This window comes from Lepidochelys kempii, chromosome 1 (genome assembly GCF_965140265.1).
Source record: "Lepidochelys kempii isolate rLepKem1 chromosome 1, rLepKem1.hap2, whole genome shotgun sequence".
In the NCBI taxonomy this organism is placed as follows: Eukaryota; Metazoa; Chordata; order Testudines; family Cheloniidae; genus Lepidochelys; species Lepidochelys kempii.
Window position 1 is genome coordinate 259,208,972 of NC_133256.1, and position 26,854 is coordinate 259,235,825.

Genomic DNA, 26,854 nt, shown 5'->3' on the forward strand with positions numbered 1-26,854 from the left:
GTGGTAGGATTGTGAGGCCTCCAGCAGGAGGCCTCTTGGACTCATACACCCCATCACAAGGCCCTTCTACTCTACTTTTCAGTATTATAATATAGGTCTTTTGGAGAGGGAGGGCACAGCAAGCAGAGGTGGGACTGTATGACCTCATTGATTGTATCTTCCTGTCCTCAATTGTATTATTTTCTGTTTGTATTAATTTCAAGATAGTAATACAAATATTTAATTACATACAAAGAAACAGCCAGTTACCCTTGAACTGTACTGTAGTTGGTAAATGTCAGCCAGTGAAGAGACAGAACAGACATTTAAAGGAGCAAGACTAGCTTTGATAGCTAGAATTCAATCATTCATTTTGTATAAATATCCTGGTTTGGGGACAATATGTTATGGACCTTTACAAAAATTAAGTTGAATACTATTTAGAAATCTGTAAGTGTACTTTATATTAGCCATAGGGCATTTTAAGTAGGGATATTTTGGCTAAAAGTAAAGGGAAATTTTATGGGAAAATAAATCTGAATATTATTGTTTAGGTAAAAAGTGTTAATCTGATGAATGGTGCCTTGGTTCAGAAACTGGTATTATTAAAGAAACCCAACCATCTATGCTGCTGCCTAACTGCTGAGTCATACCTGCCACTCTTTGCAGTGTTTGACAATGGAAGAGATCACCACAAGAAAGAAAAGCCAGTTTATCCTGGCAGTTGGTATATGGGAAAGGAATGATAAAAAAGTGTCCAGGATTAAAGAATGAACCCAGAGAGAAGGCACATAGCTACCATTAAAGGAGAATGAGCTCTGGCTACCCTGAGAGACAATGCTCAGCACATCAAACAATGATATTGGAATCTTCCTTTTCCTATCTTTCTATTCTAAGTGTGAACTGGTACCCTGCCAAAGAATGACTATTAATTTCTGTGAGTTGGGTGTGTACCACCACCAAAATTTCAACCTCTTTATTTGGGGAATGTCACCCCAAATATCCAAAACACTGTTCTGATTTAAAACCCCCAACCCTCAAAAGTCCCAGAAGTAAAGAGTAGGTGATTCTCACACACCTCTCACAAGCTGGCTACAGAGAGTAGAGGGCTTGTTGAAGACAGAACTCCAGAATCAACAAAGGATGCCCTCAGGACACACCTTGTACACCATCTTCAGAGAAATACATGGTTTCTTAACATCCACTGTAAAAAATGCCAAAGGGAGACAGGGATTTTGGTCTGTTTTTTGAACAAATGTTCACTTCCCTTAGGTTGTGATAGCCCAGCAGGAGAGTGAATTTGTGTGGGGGGGTGGAGGGTGAGAAAACCTGGATTTGTGCTGGAAATGGCCCAACCTGATGATCACTTTAGATAAGCTATTACCAGCAGGACAGTGGGGTGGGAGGAGGTATTGTTTCATATTCTCTGTGTATATATAAAGTCTGCTGCAGTTTCCACGGTATGCATCCGATGAAGTGAGCTGTAGCTCACGAAAGCTCATGCTCAAATAAATTGGTTAGTCTCTAAGGTGCCACAAGTACTCCTTTTCTTTTTGCGAATACAGACTAACACGGCTGTTACTCTGAAACCTTTAAATGGTAGGATGTTCTTTTCACCTCTGAATTATCAGAATACAGCATAGACAGGGACTGTTGATTACATTGTCGACCCTACTCATATATATGTAAATACACAAAAACACAAACGTTATCGCCCTATGTCTTTTGAGGGTTATTTATTTTGCAGGATGTTTAACCCTTTCTAGCCATGCATCGCAACATCAGTTGCACTGGATGATGCAGTCTCAAAGCATATTTGGTATGATTGTGTTTATACCCTACCTCTCTGCCTTGTGCCTGAATAGAGGCTATCTTTGGGGAACCCCAAATTGAGAGCACTGCACAGGGTGCCATCCATCCACATCATATCCCATAACCTCCTTCCCCACTCTGTATGGCATCAGGCATGAAACAAAGTTGCTCAATGCCAGTGCTGTGACAGTACCTTACCAAATTAGTAGCAGCCAGGGAAAGGTGGTAGAAATGTGGCAGCAGTCAGTATGAAGTGGGGACAGGGAGAAACTGACAGAACAAGGGCCAGTAGCTGCAAAAAAACATTATTAGGAAAAGAGTAAAAGTGAAGGGACCTGTGGTAGGAAAAACTTCCCTCACATCAAGCTGGAATGGGCAAGCCGAAAGGTTATTCAGAGAATGAAGGTGTCTGCCTAACCCCAAGGTGCGAAAAACAAGATGCATAAACAGAACTTACCACACCCCTGCACCTCTAGTCTCATCCTCCAGGCAGCATTCATGGTATCCTGCACTTCAGTAGAGGAAACTGTCTCTATGTACCTCATTCTCCACTAATAGATGACCTATCAAGAACTTTGGTTCATAGAGACAGAAAACTCTGTGCCCTGTGCACCTTATAATTATGTGTTGGAGTGGGATGTCAGGAACTTCTTGCTTAAAAGATGATAAAAATTGGAGTGATTTCCCTGCTGCTTATTGTTAGGGTCCTACCAAATTCACAGCCATGAAAAACATGTCATGGATCATGAAATCAGACCTTCTCTATGAAATCTAGCTATTGGAGGGGAGGGAAGGAGCAGGGCCGGGGACACCCCAGCTGGGGCTCCTACTGTGCCCACAGCTCCAGCTGCTAGTCCCCTCCAGGCTGGGGAGGGATGGGACTTGCTCTTCCCCTGCACACCTTCTCTCAGGGAGAGATCAGACCCACCTCCAGGTACCTCCCTTAGCTGCAGGAAGCTCCAGGGCTGGGCAGCAGCCACCAGAGGTAGAGGTGGGTCTGATCTCCCTCATGCTGCTGGAAGTGCCCTGCAGCCAGGGGAGGTACCCATAGGTAGGTCTGATCTCCCCCCAAGAATGGCTGTACAGGGGAAGACCAAAGTCCTGTGTTCCTCAGCCCGACTGGGACTAACAGCTAGGAGCCCTCAGCTGGGGCACTTCCAGCAGCATGGTGGAGATCAGATCCATCTTCACCTCCAGGAAGCTCTGGGGCTGCTGCCTTTGGATCCCAGCTCTGAAGGCAGCACAGAAGCAATCCTGCAACCCCCCTACAGCTATTTTGTGCCCCCCTCATGACCCCTTTTTTTGGTCAGGACCCTCACAATTACATCACAGTGAAATTTCAAATGTAAACCTCTGAAAACATGAAAGTGACTAATTTTCAAATCCTTGGCCGTGAAATTGACCAGAATGGACCATGAATTTGGCAGGGCCCTACTTATCGAGCTTACCCTCTCTCTGGATACTGCCATCTTTCTCTGCTATTAATTCTGTCCCTGGGGCTGATGGAAATAACTTTGAAGAGTGCATTGTTAAAAGTATCTGGTATTTTCAGCATTTCCCAGGAAGGATACTCAAGGGCAGCACTCTGTATGAGATCTCTATCATGCTCTCTACCCACGCCTAAAATAAACACAAGTTAAACATTGTGTTGGACTATCAGTATTTATTGTTCAGGTGCAAAGTACAAGCATTCCCAGCAAGAGCACTTACTACATATTTCCCCCCTTCCATTCTTGCCTCCCTTCTTGGTTCTGGTTATGAGAGAGCTTTTTAACCGGTAAAACAAATGAAGAGTTTGATGTGATGAACAAATGAATAGATTAGTCTCTCACTCCTTGTCTATCACACTTAGACCCATAATACATGTTTTTTCTCACAGGCTAAGGAGGAAATGTTTGATGGTTCCTTGTTAAAATATTAGCAGCGTGTTACTAACATCACAGTTAGTAACTTTAGTTTCCTATGGGGCAATATTTCTTATGAGAATTGACACTAATTTCTCTTCACCAGGTTTCTATTGTCACAAGGGTAAATCTCTGGATCCAACGGTACCTAGTGCTTTAGTTATGTTGTATGTCACGGCATCTCCATTTTAGGAACCTGAGTGTAACGTGTACATACAGGAGGCACTGAATCAGTCAGTGTGTACAAAGAAATTTCAAATTGCTACCTACATCCCTGTCCCAGATGGGCTCTATCCAACACCTTGAATTGTAACAATATCAACCTCTCAAAGCCAACAATTTCTTTTTTTTTTTCACTGCACACAGCGTCCAAAAGCTTTCATGGTGGTATATTTTTAATCTTACTTCAGTTATTTACTAAATCCTGGGAATTAATAATTGAGCAAAATAATTGTCTTTCACCAGGCCTCAGATGTTCGCTTTGCCCCTCCTTTAGAGGTTGGGAGCTGCTCTTATTTTCTAAATCATTGGGGATTGCTGAAGATCTTTCCTGAAAATATCTCACTTTAGAACTTTTAAGTTTTATTAAATAATAATAGATTCTGGGCAGTTGGAAAGGTACTGATGAACAATTGAGAAAGCCTGGGATCTTAAGTGACAAGAATAGGGTTGCCAACATTGTATTTCAATACAGGACTGTTTTCTTACCACCCCTATGGAGGAGGCGTACACTGTATTACGGGGGCCAGGGATGGGGTGCCCAGTACCACAGTGGGTGGAGGGTACTCACTATGGCTCAATTGAGGAAACCTTCCGCTCCCTGTGGCAGTCTTGGCTGCTGGGACCCAGCTCTGGAAGTGAACAGGGCAGCACTGCAGGGCCAGGGTCGGGAGGGGAGTGGAAAGATGTACCTGTGAGTATTGGCCCCCTGCTGGACAGGGCCCCCTGCTGACTCCAACTCTTTAGCATGGCCCCATCATCTTTCCCTGTGTAGGCGCCACCTGGCAGGACAAGTGGACGGGGCCATGTGCCCTGGAACTGCACTGAAGGGCCAGGGCCAGGAAGGGGCTCTGTCTGGCATTGGGGTCAGCACTCCTGGAGTATAGCCTTCCATTCCCTGCTCACAGAGTCTCTGCCAATATCTCCAGCAGAGGAGCATAACTGCTGGTTGGTGGCAGCTGAGACCACCTGCACAGAGCCCTGTCCGCTTCCCCTGCTGGACAGAGCCCCCTCCTGACTCCAGCCTTTCAGCATGGCCCCAATCAGGTCTTTGTGCCCTCCGATAACCTTATCACATGCCCCCTGCCCCATCGGGGCCATGCCCCATAGTTTGGGAACTTCTGCGCTACAGGTACATTGGTTCAGTAAATCATGGGACCAATTCTCTGATTTTACAAACTTTATATAATTGAAAAATGAGGTAATAATAAAACTGGCTTTACATAATGAGAATATGTGTAATATGTTGAAATACAGGATAAAAGGCGTCCCGTACCGTTTTAGTAAGGGGCAGGTAATTTTCTTTTTAAATAAGGGACGTCCCTTGTAATATGGAACTGTTGACAACCCCAGATAAGAAGTATCTTGTGTTGCTGACTGAAATTAGTGTATCAATTCATCCTACCAAAGAGAAAAAGAAAATATATACAGAAAAGAAATTCAGCATATGTTTTTGTCAGGAATATTGGATCCCTCCACAGGTGCTAAGCTGATCACTTTAAGGAAGGGCTGAATAGGCACAGAATTAAACTGGAGAATGAATGAGAGAGGAAGAGCGAGAGTGTAAGTCAAAAGGCTGTATAGACATCATCCAGAGCCCAATCAAAACAGGACAGATCTATTCGTTCATCACATACACTCATGCACACATTCAAAAGTAGAAATAATATAAAAACACTTCATAAAAAAATTAAACATTCCTCCTGCCTTTCCTTCACTTTAAACTTCAGCTAAATTCAATTTCTAAAACAAAAATTGCAATGATAAACCAAACCTATGTAGCTTACAACAGTATTACTGTAGTTGATGTAAAGATATAAGAACACCAGCATGTTTAACACTGAGGACAAGACAGGGAGCAACTCCTCTTTCAGAACCCAGCAATGTTGCTTCTCAATCAATCCAGGTCACTGGAGCAAGACAAGAGATGTTCTCTTTCCTCTTTCAATCTAAGCATGGTTTCAGCACCCTGTAAGGTTCTGAAGTCTTGGAGCCAGATCTAGAGCCTATTGAAGTCAATGACAGTCCTTGGCTCAGGCGCATAGAAAAGGGAAACCAGGACCAGACCTGGTAAAATGTACATTTAAAAGGTGACTCAGTTGCTTTGAAATTCATAGATTCACATTTTGTGTTTTGTCATATTTGTGTTTGATAATTGTATAATCTTACCAGGAGAAATCAGCCATGCTGGAAGCAGATATCAAATTGTTTGAATCAACCTCCTTCTCCCCCTGTCTTACATCTGCCAACACTTAATAATGTAGCTAGATTTTAACAATCAGGATGTCTAACATCTATTTAATAAGATACTATTGGCCTTTTCTTTAAGTGTACTATTTTTGCCATTTTAATAACCTGAAGGAATAGTTAGGGAAGTGAGTCAGCTGGCTGCCCAAGAGAGACAAAACAAAACAAAACAAAGGGGTAAAATTGGTGGAAGTAAGATACGGAGGAAAGGGAGAGGGAAAGAAAAAGAAAAGAGAGGTGTACAAATGTCAAATAGAAGGAGCAGTGAGTAAGTTAATATAACTCTGGTGGTTATATGGGGTGGGGGGGATGGAAAGAGAAAGAAGTGGTTACTCACCTTATGCAGTGACTGGACTTTGAGATGTGTGTCCCCCTACGGGTGCTCCACGTCAGGTGTGCTTGCACCCTTTGCGCTATTAATTGGAGATTTTTGGTAGTAGTGCTTGTTTGGCCCATGCATGCACTCTATACTTCCTTGTGCCCCTTTCCGAGGCTATATAGGGCTGTGCGGATGAACTGCCCTCAGTTCCTTCTCTATCATAAAGTCCCCAGAGGAAACTCTAAAGCAGTGGGGAAGGAGGGTGGTAGTGGAACACACATGGACACACACGTCTCACAGAACGCGAGTCACTGCATAAGGTGAGTAACCGCTCCTTCTTTCTTCAAGCAGTGTCCCTCTGGGTGATCCACTTCAGGTGACTACCAGGCAGTACACCCAGCTGGAGCAGAGGGCTTATCCAGAATACTGCACCACTGCATAATGCGTGGAAAAGGTATGTATGGAGGTCCAAATGGCAGCCTTACAAATGTCCAGAATAGGAACATTCTTGAGTAGTGCAATAGATGTGGACAGAGATCTTGTGGAATGGGCCAATATCCTAGAAGGAGGCTGTCTGCAAATTCATAGCACAATATAATACTATCAGACATCCACCTGGAGAGTATCTGGGTTGAAATAACTGAACCCTTTAAACCTACGCACAATAGTCACAAACAGTCTGTGTGATTTCAGAAAAGACTTAGTTCTATCCAAATAAAAGGTAATGCCCTCCTTTAACAGGGTCTGCTACTCCGCTCTCAGTGGTGCCTCTGCATGGCTCATCTGGGGAATTAGCTTCCCACTGTCCCCGTCCCATCCAGTGGTTGCTCAGCCCATCATCTCAGGGTTTGTCTACGTTACCCACTGGATCGACGGGCAACGATCGATCCAACTGGGGGTCGATTTATCGCGTCTAACCTACACCCGATAAATCGACCACCGAGCGCTCTCCCGTCGACTCTGGAACTCCACCGGAGGGAGAGGCGCAGGCAGAGTCAACAGGGGAGCGTCACCTGTTGACTTACCACAGTGAAGACACCGTGGTAAGTAGATCTAAGTATGTCAACTTCAGCTACGTTATTTACATAGCTGAAGTGTTGTAACTTAGATCTATTCCCCCACAGTGTAGACCAAGCCTATGGCACTCACTCTGTGGCCCCTCTCTCACTAGTCAGGAGCTGCAGCGCCTCTCCTTCATGGCTTAGCCAACTGGCCAAGTCACACTCCTCCTCCTATTCCGGGGTCCCATAATAGTCTGTTTCCACCAAGTCTCAGGCAGTCTCCATATCCACTGCACTGATTGCACCACTTTCGCAGTGGCTAGTAGAGGAACCTGGGCCTGCCCTCTACTCTGGGTTCCAGTCCAAGGACCCTTGAACCAGTAGTGCAGGTTCTATACTTTCTGACTTTACTGCTCCTTCCCTGGACTGCTTCTGATACTGCCTTTTTCAGGCTCCTACTTGTATCATGGAGTCTGACTACAGGCTCACCTCATTGCAGCACCGTCTATACTCAGCTCCTAGGCTTTACAGAGGCCCTGCCTGTTTCTGCACAGGTGAGGTTTCATTCCCAATTAAGCCTTATCATGTCCTATGCTCCCCCCCCAGGTGTAGCCTATAGCTGCCACTGGCCTCTCTTATCTATATTAATTCCTCCAGGGCTAGTGCCAGATTAATGTCTCATCACTCCGCCTAACATCCAAAGTGTATAAAATGGCTTTCTCTCTGTACTGACGTGGCTTGGGGGAAAAAACCTGGAAGATGGATAAGCAGGTTGATGTGAAACTCAGATGACACCTTGGGCAAAGATTTAGGGTGTGGGCATAAAACTTTGTCATTGAAAAATATTATAAATGGAGGGTCTGCTGTTAGAGCCCTTATTTCCCCAACCCTTCGAGCAGAGGTGATAGCCACCAAAAAAGCTGTCTTCCAAGATAAATTAATGAGGGAAGAGATGGCCATTGGCTCAAAGGGGGGCCGTAAGGCATCTAAATTCAAGTCCCAGATAGGAGTGAGTTCCTTAGTTGAGGGAAAAGGTTCCCCAATCCGCTGAGAAACCTTACAATTGTACGATGAGCAAAGACTGAGAATCCCTCAACCAGGAGAATGAAGGGCTGTTATAGCTGCCAGGTGAACCCTGGCAGAGTTCATGGATAATCTTGTCTAGTTTTTAGCTTTAAGAGGTAATCAAGGATGGCAGAGAGAGAAGAGTAAGCAGGTGGTACACCTCTCTTGACACACTCAAGGCTGAACCTTTTCCACTTGTGGGGGTAAGTGTAACTTGCAGTTACATGTTGTACTTTCTTAGAACAATTAGACTCTAGTCTCATGAACCATCGAGGAGCCAAGCTTTGAGACAAAGAATGTTCAGGTTGGTGTGAAGAGTCTGACTGGCATCTTGGAAAAGAAATGAGGAATGGATGGAAGGCTGATTGCCTGCCAAATAGCTAGGTGATTCAGGCAAGGATACCATATTTGTCTGGCCCATGTTGGGACTGTTAATATGATCCTGGCTTAGTCATGCTTGATCTTGTTTATCACTTTCAGAAACAGGGGCACTGGGGGAAAATACAGGCATCTCCCAACGAGAGAGGACCCAAACCCTCCTTGAGCAAAAATGTTTCCGTCTCCAATTTCCACTCTTAGTTCTGGGAGATGTCTTTGCTGTTGTCATCTGCTCACCTGTTTTGTATCCCTGGAAGGTAAGCTGCTGAAATAAGGATGCAATTGGCTATGCACCAATTTCAGAGCTTTACCTCTTTGTCACAAAGAGAAGGGAATCTGGCCCCTTCTTATCGGTTCGTATAGAACATGCAAGCTATGTTGTCTGTCAGGATTTTTAGGGACATGTTTTTGATTAAAGACAGAAAGTGGATACAGGCATTCCTGACTGCCCTCAGTTCAAGGATGTTGACATGTAGCTATGTCTCATGGGCAGACTACTTGTCCTGAAAAATGTGAGTCCCCAAGTGCATCCCCTAGACCATCACGGATGCATCTGTCATGGTGATAGAGAGAGGAAGCTGAACAAACGGAATCCTCACACATTGTCTGGGCCCTTCCACCAATTGAGAGAGTCTCATACCTGATGAGGGACTGATACCCTGATACGGGTGGTGGGTATAATAGGTCAGATGCAACACACCTCCCTCTGGAAGCACGCCGCTGGCCTGCTACCTTTGGAATGCCGCTGCCAAAAGGGTGTCCAGGCTGAGGCCCTATATCCTGGTCTTCCTCCATGGCCCTGCCCATGCTGCTCCTCTTTCCACTGTAACTCTACCTCTCCCCTGGAACTTGGGGTGGCTCTGACCGGCTGGCAGGCCATGGCAGTTGGTGGCCCGGGACTCGGGGGCTTGGCTGGGGCTCCTCTGGGCATGGTGGAGGGCTCGGAACTCCTCTGGCAGGGTATGGGCAGGGCCTTGAGCAGAAGGGGTCAGACAGGGGGCTAGCCTGCCTGAATGGGGGGTTCTTGTGCTGCCCATGACTTCTAGGCCAACTGGTTCTGGGTAGAATTTAATCACCCTTTCTAGCTCTAGGACAACAGGGCCAGGTCCTGGGTTCAGGGCCTGGGTTCAGGGCCTGGGTCCTGGCCCTCTTGTCTGATGCCTTGCTTTGGGATGTTTGATGTTACCATCCAGCCGCCCTAGACTCTAAAGCCAGTGCTTCCTGAGCCCCCCTGTTGCTTACATATGCTCCCTCAGAGTTCTACCTAGGCTGTGACAGTCCTGGCTTCTAATGTAACGCCTTTTTTCATAGATATTTAGGTCAGAAGGGACCATTATGATCATCTAGTCTGACCTCCTGCACAACGCAGGCCATAGAATTTCACCCACCACTCCTGCAAAAAACCTCACACCTATATCTGTGCTATTGAAGTCCTCAAATCGTAGTTTAAAGACTTCAAGGAGCAGAGAATCCTCCAGCAAGTGACCCATGCCCCATGCTACAGAGGAAGGCGAAAAACCTCCAGGGCCTCTTCCAATCTGCCCTGGAGGAAAATTCCTTCCCGACCCCAAATATGGCGATCAGCTAAACCCTGAGCATATGGGCAAGATTCATCAGCCAGATACTACAGAAAATGCTTTCCTGGGTAACTCGGATCCCACTCCATCTAATATCCCATCACAGGCCATTGGGCCTATTTACCATGAATATTTAATTACCAAAACCATGTTATCCCATCATACCATCTCCTCCATAAACTTATCGAGTTTAATCTTAAAGACAGATAGATCTTTTGCTCCCACTGCTTCCCTTGGAAGCCTTCAGAGACTGGGTGGCAAGAAAGCAAGGAATACAGGCTTAGCAGAGAAATTTCTTGACATTCACTTTATTCTTAAAGCTCTTGACAACTCTTTGAAAATAACAGAAGTCCTGAGATGCACCCTCCCTTAGTCAGAGGTCACCGATTCTTATGTTTGTGGTTCATCAGCATTTCAGACTGGGTAGAGGCTCTCCTGCAAGTCTTTCTTACATATGGCAATGGTCGGCCGCCCCCTGTGCTTATATAGGATCCCTGCTTTGTACCACGTATTCAACCCATAGGCTATGGCTACACTAGAGATTACAGCAGTGCATCTGCACCACTGTAAGCTCTCTAGAGTAGCCACTCTAAGCTGATGGCAGAGAGCTCTCCAATCGGCTTAATTAATCCACCCCCAATGAGTGGTGGTAGCTATGTCGGAGGGACATAGTGCTGTCCACAGTGATGTTTAGGTCATTGTAACTTATGTTCCTCAGGGCAGGGTCACCCCGGTGGTGGGGCAAGGGTGTGTTATTCCTTCCCCCTGCCCCTGTTAAAGCCAATGAGGTTGCACCCAGCCTTAGGGTTGCTTAGTTCAATGGCCAGAGTCAATACAACCACCCTCAGATGCAGGGTAGTGCGGTCTTGCGGCCGGAGTCAATATAATCACCTTCCATTGCACTGTAGTGTGGCCTAGTGGCCAGCACCTGGGGGCCATCACCATGGGAGTGCCAGCCCCAGTAAGGGGGCCCGGACCCACCCGACTCCACCAGGCCCTGACCCAGGGCCCTAATAGTGGCAGAGTGGTCTGCCACTGGGTCAGCGGGGAGTCCCACCAAAACACGCTGACCTCATGAGAGTGGGAGGTACCACTCATCCATCCTCCCTGGGTGGCTTCCTACCTGCTTGCCTCTAGCAATGGTCCATAGGGTCCTCCAGGCTCCTTGGCACAGTATGCTCCCTGGGGTTCCACTGGCCACAGGCCTCTGGTCTGGGTCTTGGGCTCTTCAGCTCCCGTAGGCAAGGGCTGTAACAGCTCCTGGGCTGGACCCCCTACCAAGTGTCCTTCCTCCTTAGCAGTCAGCCCAGACTGAGCTAGGCTGCTCCCTTTTATACTGCAGCAGCAGTCGGAGCATACCCAACAGAGTCGGGGGGGCGTGGCTTCTGCTGCTAATAGCGCTGACTTAACCCCTTCCGCTCCAGTGCAGGGCCAGTACACCCCGTCACAGTGGGGTTTATTCACACCCCTAAGTGGTAATGTAGACACAGGCCCAGTTTAAAGTCATACTTGCCCCACATCCTTGCAGGACCATGTGAATTGAAAGTGCTATGCCAGTGGCCAATAGCTGAGTCATTCAAATTTGATGGCCCCAAATTGCCGTCTTGATGGTTCTCATTGATGGTCCTTCAACAAGGTGCCAAACACCTTTCCAGGGCAGGGCAGGGCAAGGCAAGGCAGCTGTCTGGAATGCAGCATAATAGGCTGCCCCTGGGCAAGTCAAAACTACCACAGCTTCTCTACCAATATTTCAAAACAGATACAAACCAGATTTCACAATCTGATAGTCATATCCTTCTTTATCATTATCTCACCCCATCTCAGCATTGCATCCACTCTCCCTTTAGTTGAGGTGGATTGAATATAGCTCTCTCTAAAACCAGTCTGTGCTACTCTGGGTTGGTAATTTACTACAGTGCTGGAAGTGCTCCCTGCCATTATGTCTTTTCTACACTAGAAAAATTATTACTCATATTACAATTGTCCACAATGGCGCAGCTGCACTAGAGGTAGCAACGTTGTAAACACAAGTTTAGACAAAGCTCACCTGTTTTAGCAGCATCATGAAAACCTGCTCTGAGGCAATTGTGCACTAATGTGCTGCCCCACGATGCCTGACCCATACCCTCCTTCTCCTAACACTGGAAGCGAGTTTGCTGATATAGAATGCAGCAGAGCTGTTTTTACCAGTTTTCTGCTGGCAGAGTCCTGTTTAGCAAGGAGAGTCTTCCAGCAACAATCTTTGTCTATTTTAAGGTCACTTTGCACCACTTTATGGCGGGCAAATAACCTTAACAGACCAAAGAATTCAGACCGTTAGGTTTATCCTGTATTGTCATTAAATAGTTACATCTTACCTCATGAGAAAGAACTCTGAAGTATTTTTGCACTAGCCACTGGGTGCATTAAATAACATGTGATTAACTCATAAACCTTGATAGTTCCTTTTCTCATAACCATATTGCTCCACATGGAACCTTTAGCAGAAAAGGGAAAGTGATGTAGTAGATTGTAACAATTCTGGGAGTGAGGTTCAAAATAGAACTCTCCTTGCTGTGTTGACCACTTGTTCAGAGTATACCCTATTTCAATAAAAATGCTTGTGAATGATAGTACAGTAACTCCTCACTTAACGTCCTAGTTATGTTCTTGAAAAATGCAACTTTAAACGAAATGATGTTAAGTGAATCCAATTTCCCCATAAGAATTAATGTAAATTGGGGTTGGGGGGGGTTAGGTTCCAGGGAAATTTTTTTTGCCAGACAAAAGACATTAGATACATATACAATATAAGTTTTAAATAATTTTAAAACAAACAATTTAATACTGTACTCACCAATGATGATTGTGAAGCTTGGTTGAGGCAGGGGCATAGTGGAGTAGGAGTGCAGGGGCTCGCCCCGTTCTGCCCACCCAAGGCTCCTGCTGGGGAGTGGGACCAAGGTACAGGGGCTTGCCCAGTTCTGCCTGCCTGGGGCTCCGGTCCCTCTCTGCCCGCCTGGCATTCCACCCAGGAAGCAGGGCCCGGGTGCCAGGTGAGGGGAACAAGGTAAGAGCACCATGTGGCAGGAGCCAAACAACGTTATACGGGAACATTTTAGGACTTTAAAGGAGTATGTTCTCTAATAGGTCAGCGACCTAATAGCGAACCAATGTTAACTGGGAGGATATTAAGTGAGGAGTTACTGTAAAATAAAAATTAAGAAGAGAGGAACTCACAAGATGTGTAAGTAACATAAGCATCTCTCAGGGAATGTCTGCACTGCAGAACGAGTCCCATGACAGTGAGTCTCAGAGCCAGGGTTAACTGACCCAGGCTCATATGGCTCACACTACAGGGGCTAAAAATAGCAGTGTAGATGTTTGGGCTTGGGCTGGAGCCCAAGCTCAGAAACCCAGGAAGAGGGATGGATCTCAGAGTCCAGGCTCCAGCCTGAGCCTGAAGATCTGCACTGCTATTTTTAGCATTTATCTGCAGAAGCATGTGTTGGGGTGAATATACAATGAAAAAGGTTCATCTGGTTTACTATAAATAGATCAGAGATAATAGCCTTTACAGCAGGAATCAGCAAGGAAGTAGAGTGGGATCAGCAACTGACTCTAGTTTCCTTCAAAAGGGAGAAATGAGACATGCTCCTGTGCTGGCAGCCGTCAAATGGAGCAAGCCATATTGCTATTGGGCAGGCTGAAGTACACCTTGCTCCTTTTCCCTTGCAGTATGTGCACCAGATTGAAGAGCTTGGTTTGTTTATTTGACTTACCTGTTAGGAAAATGAAAGCAGTGTCCTGCTCTTGTTAAGTATGTGTAAGAAGGAGTTATTGACTGGAGAGCACTATCTGGTTTTAATTTTATTACCTAGCCCACACTGCAACTTTCAGATAAGTGAATTCCAAAGCACTATACAAACTCCCTGCTATACAAATACTGAATATATGAATGTCTCTGTATACCACTAAAGTACAGCCAGTTCTGGGATGTGCCACAACAACAGTTTAGCAATGCACAGCAATACTACTCCATCATTTAATACAGGAAGTGAAGATAGCAGTTCTCAAACTCTAACCTGTGGATCACTAGTGGTCCATTAAACACTAACAGGTGGTCTACAGCGAGTAACAGATCACACTGTGCTGGTTCTTCTCCTTGATTCCAGCAACTAAATTGCATTGAAAGAAGCTTAAAATATTCAATACCTCACTAATATCACCTGCCTATGTAAGCAATTGCAGTAATTATCAGAGGGATGTACTATAAATGCAAATTGGAGTGGAAGTGGTCCCTGCAATCACGAATGGAAGGAGAGGTAGTCCATGAGACAATCTTTATTAAGATGTTGTCCCACTGAAAAATTATCCACTTATAAATGAAGGGAGAATTTAACTAGGCAGATAGAATTATCCATGTCAGAATTTGGGCTGGATTTACTCTACTACTCTCACAAAGAGTGCTAGGCGTCAAGGCCTCAATTTTCACTCTCATCCATAAGATGGTAGACCAGCATTCCCCAACACTACAGGGATGGGATCAGTAATGCCTCAAAAAAGTGCCATTTACTAAATGCTACTTCCTGCAGTACCTGACTTTTCCCCAGAAGTCTTTGCTATTTAGCTACTGACCCAGCATGATTTTACCTGGATTATGAGATCACATGTTAAAATGGTACTGCTGCAAGCATGGCAAAGGCTATAACGGGACTTAACAGAATTTCATGAACTAAGACTATACAACAATAAAAATAAGTAAGAAGAGCACGTGCAGTTACACTAGCTGGGACAACAAATATCTCATCTCATGCTTCATGGCACAAACTGACCACCTCCAGAGGCCAGGAAGAAAAACAACACTTACAATTAGTTGTGCTATAGAAGGGACTTACTCTCCTCTCTGAGGTACGTGGCGTTGGTCCCTGTTTGAGGCACAGTACTGGATTAAATGAACCAACAATTAGTTTCAGGAGGGAAGGAGCTAGAGTACCAGACTAGACAGAATACATGCCTGCTGCAGTATGGAAATCCCTATATTCAGTTACTGGCCAATCTAGTTCCAAGTTCACTGGCGGGGGGAGGGTGGTTCCGAGGGACAGCACACTCAGCCCTGGGAAATGAGCATTCTAGTTTCTCACAAGTCTCATCTTCTGATAGATATTTGGAATAACATCCAGTCATGCTCCACCAGAAAAAAAATATCAGAAATTAAATGGAAACTATGCCAGAAACCCGGTTCTGCATGAACTATTTTAATGAACCAAATACCAGGTGAGATGAACACCTGACAGGGAGCTACCGATAGCTAGTACAGGGAGGAGAATGGCTGAGGGCAAGTTGAAAAAAAAGGCAAATTAAGTGCAGTAAAAGTACTCCCTCCCCCTAAAAGAGCCAACCAAACCACTCCAGTAATTAACAAATCTCAATTTCAGGTGCTAAAATAATCTTTTCCATTTAATTTCTTAATACAATTGGGTCGCAAAATGTCAATACGGTGAACAAGCCACCACAAAGACAGCTGGCAGCAAATCCTACTGGACTTCACTCTAAACTTCTCCTCACGCAGCTTCCGAGACAGACAATAAGAATGGAAACTAATGGAGAAGAAGGTGACCTTAGAGAGAGAATTCTTTGCTACCCAGCCTTTCCTCAGATATTGGACCTCCCTCTCCATACCCCCAGTTTATTTCCATGCTTATTGTGCTGCACAGATCACTTTCTCAGTGCTTCTGTGAATGCTTTAATCCCATGACTGTGAAGGTAGCAGCAGTCAGTTTTTCATAGACTAGGAACATGAGTGCGGCAGTGAGGACGGTCTGCAGGAGCTTTGCTTCAAGGCCTTTGTAGAGTCCCACCAATCCAAAACGCCTAAGAAGAAACAGGTTTGACAAATGTGAAGTTTTCTCTAAGCAAATTACAGCGCTAATGAGAAATGCTGCCTGCACTGACAGTTCTGCATGCTGAAGCTCTTCCTCTATCCCTAGAAGAGTGACAAAACATGGGAAACCGAACAAGTTTCTCACACGCTTTACCCCACCAGAATACTTCATATTTTGTTGAGGAGAGTAAGTCAGTTTCCGTGGCATAGTCAACTTTTGGCCTCTATGCAGAGATTGTCAGCAAAGAAGCCAGTTACGATGCAAACACTTGCCTGTCAGACTTATTGGCCAACTAACTAACAGCCTTAGAGCAGCACTGACCTATTATTAATTAGAGTTAGAAGTTAAATTACAGACACAGAATTAGGATTCCTTATCCTATTCCCAGTCTCCTCAGCTACTTAGATTTTAAACATATGGGCTCAATAGAGAAGGGTAAGCATTCTATGCAGGAAACTTAACTCTTTTCCAGAGGAGAGGCTAAGTTGCTATCTATATAATCACCTCACTCTGAACAACATGCAGATATTTAATTTGAAAGTGTTACTTGCTCTCCCATCCCTGTTTTGCAATAGTCGACAAGTGGAACTGGGTTACTAGTTCAAGTGGGTGAAAATAAATAATGGTCAGGCCCAGCAATATTAACTGCCAATATGTTAAAAGCCCATTCTTTTGTGGGAGTATATGCGTCATTAAGACAGGAACTAGAAAGCTCACCTTACTCTCTGTCGAAGAAGATAGAGAACATTCTTAAGACTGCCTAGTGTCCGGTTTTCAGGGTTCAATCTGTGACGTCCAAACTGAAAGGGAAAGGAAAGAAACAGTGTTAACAATTTATTGGGATTATTTCCTCTAAACCATAAACCTCACTGACAGACCAAGAACCCTAATGAACAGGTAAAATGCAGAGAGGCTACTAAATTCTAAGATAACTTCTAGGATTGATTATCCTACATCTATTTTCATGTCTTCCAGCTTGTGCTGTCAAAAGGTTGCAATCAGTGCAGAAGAGTGTGGCCAAAGCTTTTACTGACCTAGTTTATTTGATATCATACCTCTAGCATTAAAACATTGTTTGCTACAGGTGAAATCTTTTTGATTTTAAACTCCAGTTCCACTCCAGTTATAAACACAGAAATACACAATGCTATTATGTTTCATTGACTCCCTGTAAAACAATTCTCATTTTCAAGATTATTTTTCTAATCACCAGTCCTGCAAAAATCAATCTGGGATCCGAAATTCAAGCCGAGTTCTTTCTGGCTTGTGCATCACTGAATTAAAGATTCACTTTATGCAAAGCCATTAACTTCAGTGCAATTACACAGGTGTAAGCAAGGGCAGAATTTAGTGCTAGAACTGGAACCTCATTTACAACTGTACTGATGATTAAGGCTAAGATTTAATCACGGGTATTATTAGTAAAAGTCATGGACAGCTCACAGCCCATTACCTGTCCATGATTTATACCATAAATACCTCTGATTGAATCTTTCTTTCGGGGGGAGGGGGCGCTGTGGGGGGACAGGAGCCTGGAACACCAGCTGCAGGGGGAGAGCCCCAGGGGACCCCATGACACCAGGTGCCAGGGAGAGGGAGCCCGGGGGGGCGGGGCTTACTGCTGCTCTGGCCATGGCTGGGGGGTAGGGAGGGAGGGAAGAGAGGAGCCCCACTGCTCCGGCCGCCCCGGAATCACAACGTCTACTCCTGCTGCCCCAGGACTGCTGCTCAGGCGGTCCTCAGGGCCAGCTGCATCGGCCGCTGCTCGGGTGGTCTCTGGGGCCAGCTGCCCAGGCCATCGGTTGGTACGGCTGGCTGTGAGGCTGCCCGAGGGGCTGGCTGCAAAACCACTCCAGCAGTGGCTCGTGTAGCTGTCCCAAGGGCCGCCCGAGTGGCTCCAGGTCCAGCTGCTTGGGCGGTCCTAGAGTCAGCCACACTGGCTGCTGCAGAAGTCACAGAGGTCACAGGAAGTCACAGAATCTGTGACTTCCATTACCTCCGTGACAAACACAGAGTGTTATTGATGATCCATGCTCCATGCAAACATCCAACTAATTCTACCACACTTGGCTCTACAGTGCTAAGTACTTAGTATTAAAGTAAGCAGATATGACTTTGAATAGTTACTAAAAATGTTATCTCTATTGTAATACTACACCAATGTCAACATGTATAGCTACCCAAGCTAAAATAAAGGTATTCATATTACATGCTGCAGGATGTATTGACTGCTTCCAAGGATCAGGACTGAGCGATTCCCTCACCACTCTAATTAGAGTACAGCACTGGGCAATTGGCTAGGTCAGGGGTGGCCGACCTGTGACTCAACTATTGGCCCTGCCCCCACTCCCTCCCCTAAGCCTGCTAGGCCCTTCCTCCTCCCTCTCTTGAGCCTCTTGCACGACACGAAAGAGCTTATCAGGAGGTGCGGGGAAGGAGGGGAAAGCATTGATCAGCGGGGCTGCCGGTGGGTGGGAGGCGCTGGGGGTGGGGGGAGGGCTGCTGATGTATTACTGTGGCTCTTTGGCAATGTACATTGGTAAATTCTGGCTCCTTCTCAGGCTCAGGTTGGCCACCCTTGAGCTAGGTGCATTATATGTGAGTTCACTTTCCTCTGATGCGTCAAATATTGGCCACCACTAAAAGCAAGTAGTGGTTTGACTAAATAAAGCAAACCTTATGTATATTATTTACTTTTTTAGTTTACCTTCCATCACTTGGTCTTTAGTATTTAGTCTTTAAATTTTATTTTCTGTGTTTATGGAACCTATTTTCTATTTATATTCAGAATCCACATTTTATGCAGCCTTTAAATCCACATTTTATGCAGCCTTTAAATTGTAAGGTGCCTCAAGAGTTTTTGTGGAAGACACTACATAAATGTGCTATATTGTAATTACTATTACCTGCTTATGAGACTTCCCTATCCCTACTGAAGTTCCGGCAGGCTCCTTTGGCAAGGCAACAAAAAAGCCCAAGTCTAGGCCCTTACAAATGGTAAGACCTGCCAATGACCTTCAACACAATCAGCAAGATAAGAGAAATCCGTCCAGCAAGGACTCTTGAATAGAGAGGTCTTGGGCTGTACAGTAGTGGCCTCCAGAGGCAGAGCTGCCTTCGCCTGGAATTAGATGGACCTATTTTCAGTATAACTAATACTCACCCGCAAAATTGATTGTACTGTCTGCATGGGGTAGGTGATGGTTGTGGCAACTGCCTTAGCTACTGCACCAATGACGAATGCATCCAAAGAGGTAAGCTGTTCAACAGTGTAAGGAAAATATTACTTGCATGAAGAAACAGATCAGATGTTACAGTTTTATACCTATCATCATAACGTCTGAGAGCTTTCCACATAAAATCAATAGCAAAATCCCTAGTGGACTTCATGGAATTTCTGACACTTCTCCTGTTTCAGGGTCAAAACTATAAATAAATCTGCACAGTTAGAGAGAGGATTTACAACAACCTCTTGCATATCTCATTTCTCCTTTCATATAATTGCTATTACTGAAACCCAGTGGGAGGAGCCACATGACTGGAATGTTTTAAAGACACTGGATACACCCTATTTAGCAAAAAGAGTGGGTAGAAGGGGAGGGGGATGGCACTCTACATGAAAGATACCATTACGAGCTTTAAAGTTATGGACAATTGAGAGGAACAGGATCTGAACTGCTTATGGTTCAATGGTCTGATGAATCACAAGATGAGGTACTGGTGGAGGTCTGTTACAGGCCATTAAAGCAGATAAGGGTACAGGATGAGCAGATCCATAAACATCTATCTGTAATCCTCGAGTATTAGGGTTGGAAGAGACATCAGGAGGTCATATAGTCCAACCCCCTGCTCAAAGCAGGACCAACACCAACTAAATCATCCCAGCCAGAGCTTTGTCAAGCCAGGCCTTAATGTCTAGAAACACTGAGTTATCAAGGGTTATTTCCACCATGGAAACATATGTTAGAGGTCTCATGCTGCCATTAGTAAAGCATCCTTGAGTTCTAAAAATTATAGATGGTAACTTTCTAGCACCAAAAAAACAGTGCGTCAAACATATAGAATTACCCCAAATTGGTTGCACTGTTGGACTTCAGTCTAACCAATAAAAATGAACTGATCATTGAACTAAAAACTGATGGTTGCTCAGATGGAAGTGATCAAACACTAATTTTATTTGTTGTGTGCAAACAGAATGTAGTCCTGACCAGTAATATATATGTACTTGGTGCTTTAAAAATGAACAAATTCCCAGTGCCAAAAAAAAAACAAACATGAGAAAAACTGAGTGGGAGGAAACATTTAAACATAAAAATAAAAGTGATAATGGAGAGTTATTTAAGAATGCTTTTTTAAATGCCTAGGAAACCCACAAATGTCACATTGTGACAGTCTATACTTTGCTGGAGCGTTCTGTAATCCCCATATATCTCGTTTATATATAATTGTGATCTTGCATATAATGCATGCCATGTATGGTATCAGGGGAAAGGTTATGATCTGCTGGAAGCCATTGTTCTATCTAAATATGTATATCATCAATGCATACGAAATTATAAGAATTGTGTTATATAGTTTTCACTAAAATATGCTGTGGGTTTGGGAAGCACCTAGATACTAGCTCAAAGGAGACAATGATAAGAAAAGAGGTAACCAACAGATGCTGAACAGATATCACCAGCCATTTTCCAGCAGAGGAGTTACAATTCAATGACAGGAGACACACCGGGGTATTGCTTCACCTTGTGACTCAGCAATGCTCACCAGACATGCCTGGACTTGTATTCTCCAAGTACATGGACTAAGGGTATAAAACAGAACGCATTGGCCACATGCTTTGCCTTTCTCCTGCCCCCATCTATGCTGCAAGCAACAAAGAGACTCAGAAGACTGGACACTCCAACAGAGGAGACTGGCCCAGGTTTAAAGGACAAACCTGTATACTAAGGACTGCAGTATCCAGGGGTCAGAAAAACTACAATCTAGATGTTGCCCAGTCTAATAGGGTTGAGAGTTCAAACTACGTGCTTATATTTTCTTTTCTTTGGGTAACTAACTCTGACTTTTTGTCTATCACTTAAAATCTATCTTTTGTAGTCAATAAATTGGTTTAACTATTTATCTTTACCTGTGAGTTTGCCTGAAGCGTGTGGTAAATCTGCTCAGGTTTGCAAAGGCTAGTGTATATCCACTTTCCATTGATGAAGTGGGGAACCAATTAATAAATTTGCACTGCTCATCGTAAACAGTGCAAGACGGTATATTCCTGAGGTACAAAGCTGGGAGCTGGGGGGCTCTGGCTGGTGCCTTTCTTTGTGTGATTCATGAGTGGCTCTGGGAGCATTCATGCAATCTAGCTGGGTGTGGGGCTGCATATGCAGTTGTGCTGAGTGATAATGGTGCCTGGAGGCACTAGCAAAGCATTGTGAGAGACAGATCAGGCTGGAGAGTTAAAGGGGCACAGCGGTCCCACAGTCCCAGGCTGCACCCTGGGGATCCCATCACACACATAAGAAGGCTTCTTGTGTGAAAAGAAATCCTAGTAAAAAGAGTAAATGAAAGTATCAAAATAAAAAAGAATATCTATAACAAATGGAAAAATGGGGAAGTGGATAGCAATGAGTATAAATCAGCAGTTAGGAAATGCAGATAGTTGACAAGGGAAAATAAAGGTAAAAAAAAAAAATTATGGTCAGTAGGATTAAGGACAATAAGGAATTCTTTAAATTTTTCAGGAACAAATAAAATCCTAACAATGGTATAGATCCAATAGTGCAGGGGTTCTCAAACTGGGGGTCGGGACCCCTTGGGGGTCACGAGGTTATTACATGGGGGGTTGTGAGCTGTCAGCCTCTACCCCAAGCCCCGCTTTGCTCCCGCATTTATAATGGTGTTATATACATTAAAAAGTGTTTTTAATTTATAAGGAGGGGTCGCACTCAGAGGCTTGCTGTGTGAAAGAGGTCAGCAGTACAAAAGATTGAGAACCACTGCAATAATAGATAAGGATGGTAAAATTGTCAATAGTAATGCAAAAGGCAGAAGTAATCAATAAATATTTCTGTTCTGTATTTGGAATAAAGCAGGCTGATGTATTCATATCTTACAGAGATAAGGAAATACTTTCTATTCCATCAATATCTATGGAAAATTTTAAAGCACAACTATTAAAGTTAAGCATTTTAAAACTGGAAGGACCAGATAATTTGTATCTAAGGGTATTAAAAGAATTGGACCAAAGACCACTGATGTTGGATCTGAACCACTGATGTTGATTTTTAACAAATCTTGGAATACTGGGGAAGCTCCAGAGAACTGGGAAAAAGGAAATGTTCTGCCAATATTTAAAAAAAGAGTAAATGTGATGACCCTGGTATAGGCTGGATAGTCTGACATCACTCCCAGGCAAAAGGTGGGAAGGTTGATATGGGATACGATCTGTAGGTAATTTAAAAAAGGAAGCACAGTGAATGCCAATCAACAGGGTTTTATGGAAAATAGGTCTTGTCAAACAAACTTGGTACTGTTTTTTGATGAGCTTACAAGTTTGGTTGATAAAAGATAATTGTGTTGACATAATATACTTGGACTTCCGTAAGGCACTGATTTAGTCCTGGATGACATTCTGATAAAAAATTAGCTCTATACAAAAATCAATGTAGCCTATATTAAATGAATTAAATAGGTCATAAAAAGTAATTGCAAATGGGGAATCATCCTCCTCGGGGGATTTCTAGTGGGGCCTTGGGGCAATCTGTTCTTGGTTCAATGCTATTCAGTATCTCTGTCAATGATCTGGAAGGAAATATAAAATCAATGCTGGTAAAATTTGCAGATGACACAAAATCGGTGTAGTAGTAAATAATGATGGAAATAGGTGAGTCATGCAGTTGAGTCTGGATTGCTTAGTAAGATAGGCTCATGTGAACAACATGCATTTGGCTATATTAAAATGCAAGGTTGCAGTGTTGTAGCCATGTTGGTCCCAAAATATGAAATAGACAAGGTTGGTGAGATATTATCTTTTATTGGACCAACCTCTCTGTTGGTGAAACAGATAAGTTTTTGGGCTTCACATTTGATGTACCAGCAACAACTACGTTGGTGAAACCATATAATCACGATGCTGTTGAATGAACTCACATAAAAAAATGATAACAGCCAAAAAAAACCTATCACCTATGGGCGAACATTTTTCACAGAGTGATCACTCTGTATCTAACCTATCAGTCCTTGTCCTCAAAGGAAACCTGCACAACACCTTCAAAAGACAAGCACAGGAATTTAAATTCATAACTCTGCTAGACAGTAAAACTCATGGTTTCAGCAGAGTCTAATTTTATGGTTCATTACAACAATTTGTAGTCTACAACCATTTGTAATCTACTAACTCTCCTCTGTTCTATGACTGCAGAGGTGTTAATTGCCCACTTCATTTTAAGTGGTTTCTTGCAACATGTGTTAACCTCTTACACTTCATCTGTCCCATCTTGTATTTATCTATGACACGGTTATCTTTTCCAGACCTGAAGAAGATCTCTGGAAAGCTTAAACATTTGTCTCTTTCACCAACAGAACTTAATCCAATAAAAAATATTATCCCACCCACCTTGTCGGTCCTAAAATGCAAGGACAGATATCTAAGAATGACAAATGTAGGTTGCACTTACAAGATGCGAGACAGTATCCTAGAATGTAGTGACAGTGAAAAGGGCTTAGATGTAATTGTAGATAACCAAATGAACATGAGCTCCCAGGGCAATGTTGTCACTAAGAGGGCAAATACGATCCTTGGATGCATAAGTAGGGGAATAGCAAGTAGGAGTAGAAAGGTGGCATCATATACAGCATTGGTGAGACCATTCCTGGAATACTCTGTCCACTTCTGGTGTCCACACTTCAAAAAGGATGTTAAAAAATTGAAAAGGGTTCAGAAAAAAGCTACAAGAATGATTTGAAGTCTAAAATATATGCCTCATAGAAAGATTTAAGAAGCTCGATATATTTAATTTATCCAAGAGAAGGGTATGACAGATATGGCAATTTCCAGTGATATCCTGGACAAACCATACTGAAAAAAGCTAAACCTTATTAAATTAAGTTTAAATATCTTATGAGTTCATTCTATTAAAAATACAAATGTTTATGTAATGTTGTGGAATTTGTATTAACATCTCTAAAGGGAGAGACATGACTAATGTAAACGTTAGAAATTGTTATGAGCTTCAAAAGTCTCTTTTACACAAGTGTCAGATAAGTGAACTTTTAAAACTAAGTGGGTGTCCCAGGAAATTTCTGGGAAAGGTGAACACATAAGAACATAAGAATGACCATGGTAAGTCAGACTAATGATCCATCTACCCCAGTATACTCTCTTAGTGGACAGTGCCAGATGCTTCTGGCAAGTTGGAGGTTTAGGGACACCTGGAGCATGGGGTATATTTATATTTATATATATTACATTTTTGGTGTTCAAAACATCCCATGGCAAGCAATTCCACAGACTGACTGTGCTTTGTGTGAAAAAGTACAGTACTTCCTTTCGTTTGTTTTAAACCTGCTGCCTATTAATTTAATTGGGTGACCCCCTATGTTCTTGTGTCATGTGAAGAGGTGGATAACACTTCCCTACTTATTTTCTCTACACCCTTCATGATTTTATAGACCTCTATCATGTCCTCTCTTTTCCAAGCTGAAAAGTCACACTCTTTAATCTCTCCTCATATGGAAGCTGTTCCATACCCTTAATCATTTTTGTTGCCTGTTTCTATACTTTTTCCAATTCTAATATACCTTTTTGAGATGGGATGAAAACTACACACAGTATTCGAAGTGTGGGTGTACCATGGATTTATACAGTGGCATTATGATATTTTCTGTTTTATTATCTATCCCTTTCCTAACAGTTCCTAACATTGTTAGCTTTTTTTGACCACTGCTGCGTACTGAGCGGATGTTTCCAAAGAACTATCCACAATGACACTGAGATCTCTTTCAGGAGTGATAACAGCTAATATAGACCCCATCATTTTGTAGGTACAGTTGGGAGTATGTTTTCCAATGTGCATTACTTTGCACTTAACACTGAATTTCATCTGCCATTTTGTCATTTAGTCAAGTGAGATCCCGTTGTAAGTCATCACAGTCAGTTCTGGACTTAAGTACCTTGAGTAATTTCATAGTTTGCAAATTTTGCCACTTCACTGTTTACCCCTTTTTCCAGATCATTTATGGATGTTTAACAGCAAAGGTCTCAGTACAGATCCTTTGGGGACTGTAGTCCGTTGGGGGGAATGGCCCCTCACCATTCGGGTCTGTGGGTGGCCAATCCACCTCACTATGTCTCTGGGAGGTCGCCTGGAGTGGGGATCAGCGGGGCAATGGGAGACCTCAGTGCAGGTCCGTGATCAGGGCCGAATGACAAACACAGTTACAGAGCCCAGTTCCTGGTCAGGGCGGGGCAACAAAGAGTCTGAGAGCTTAGGGCTGCACTCAGGCTGAGCCACAAAACAATCAGGCCTCCTAACTCTAGCGGAGTGCAAACAAGCGCAGGTTTCTTGCCTAAGAGAGGGGGAGACTGCCACCCACGAATTGGGGTGGCAGGGGGGACACAGGCCCACCCACTCCACTGCGTTCTGGCCCAGGGCCCTAGCAGTGGCAGAGCGGTCTGCCACTGGGTCAGCAGATATCCTGACCGCAATATGCTGATTCACTCACTGGCAGTGTTGCAGCCAGACAGGAGTCGGCTACCCCTGGGCCACTTCCTAACTCCCCCTCAGGGCGCACCTGGCTCTGTAGAGGGTTGTCCAGGAAGAGGGCCTCTGTCAGGGCTTGGAGCTCCTCTCTGTACAGGTCTGAAAATGGTCCTGGCTAGTCCTCAGCTTCCTCGGGGTCTGTGGCAGCCTCCAGCTCGGGAGCTCACAGGAGGCATCTGGCTCCTCCAGCAGCTGGGCCGCAACTGAGTTCTCCGGCCTGCCTTTTGTACTTCCAGTCCTGCCCTCTGAACTTCCGGCGGGAGGGTTGAGCATGGCATGGCTCCGCCCACCAGGATGCAAAGTGAGGGCCCCCTCCCCCTCTGGGTCTGAGGGCAGCCAATCCCCCTCACTACAGGGACCCTGGTAGTTACTCCTCTCTGCTGTAAAAACTGATCATTTCTTCCTACCCCTTGTTTCCTGTCTTTTAACCAGTACTGAACCATGAGAGGACCTTCCCTCTTGGCCCATGACTGCTTACTTTGCTTAAGAGCCTTTGGTGTGGGACCCTGTCAAAGATTTTCTGAAAGTCCAAGTACACTATATCAACTGGATCACCTTTGTCCACATGCTTGCTGACTCCCTCAAAAAATTCTCACAGATTGGTGAGACATGATTTTTCCCTTTACAAAAGCCATGTTGACTATTCCGCAACATATCATGTTCATATATGTGTCTTGACAATTCTGTTTTTTACTGTAGTTTCTACCAATTTGCTAGATACTGAAGTTAGTCTT

The 26,854-nt window shown here is 44.1% G+C and overlaps 1 protein-coding gene across 1 annotated transcript in view; it reads right to left on the reverse strand.

Moving 5' to 3' along the window:
- Positions 1-3,434: 3,434 nt before the first annotated feature.
- The window catches only part of SLC25A17 (solute carrier family 25 member 17), a 64,016-nt gene continuing 40,596 nt past the window's right edge, over positions 3,435-26,854 (reverse strand). Inside the window, exons 7-9 of the mRNA XM_073327134.1 lie at positions 19,529-19,624; positions 17,083-17,165; positions 3,435-16,354 (exon numbers count right to left, since the gene is read on the reverse strand). Coding sequence (XP_073183235.1) covers positions 16,207-16,354; positions 17,083-17,165; positions 19,529-19,624 — 327 coding nt within the window. The 3' untranslated portion in view covers positions 3,435-16,206. The remainder of the gene's footprint in view (positions 16,355-17,082; positions 17,166-19,528; positions 19,625-26,854) is intronic.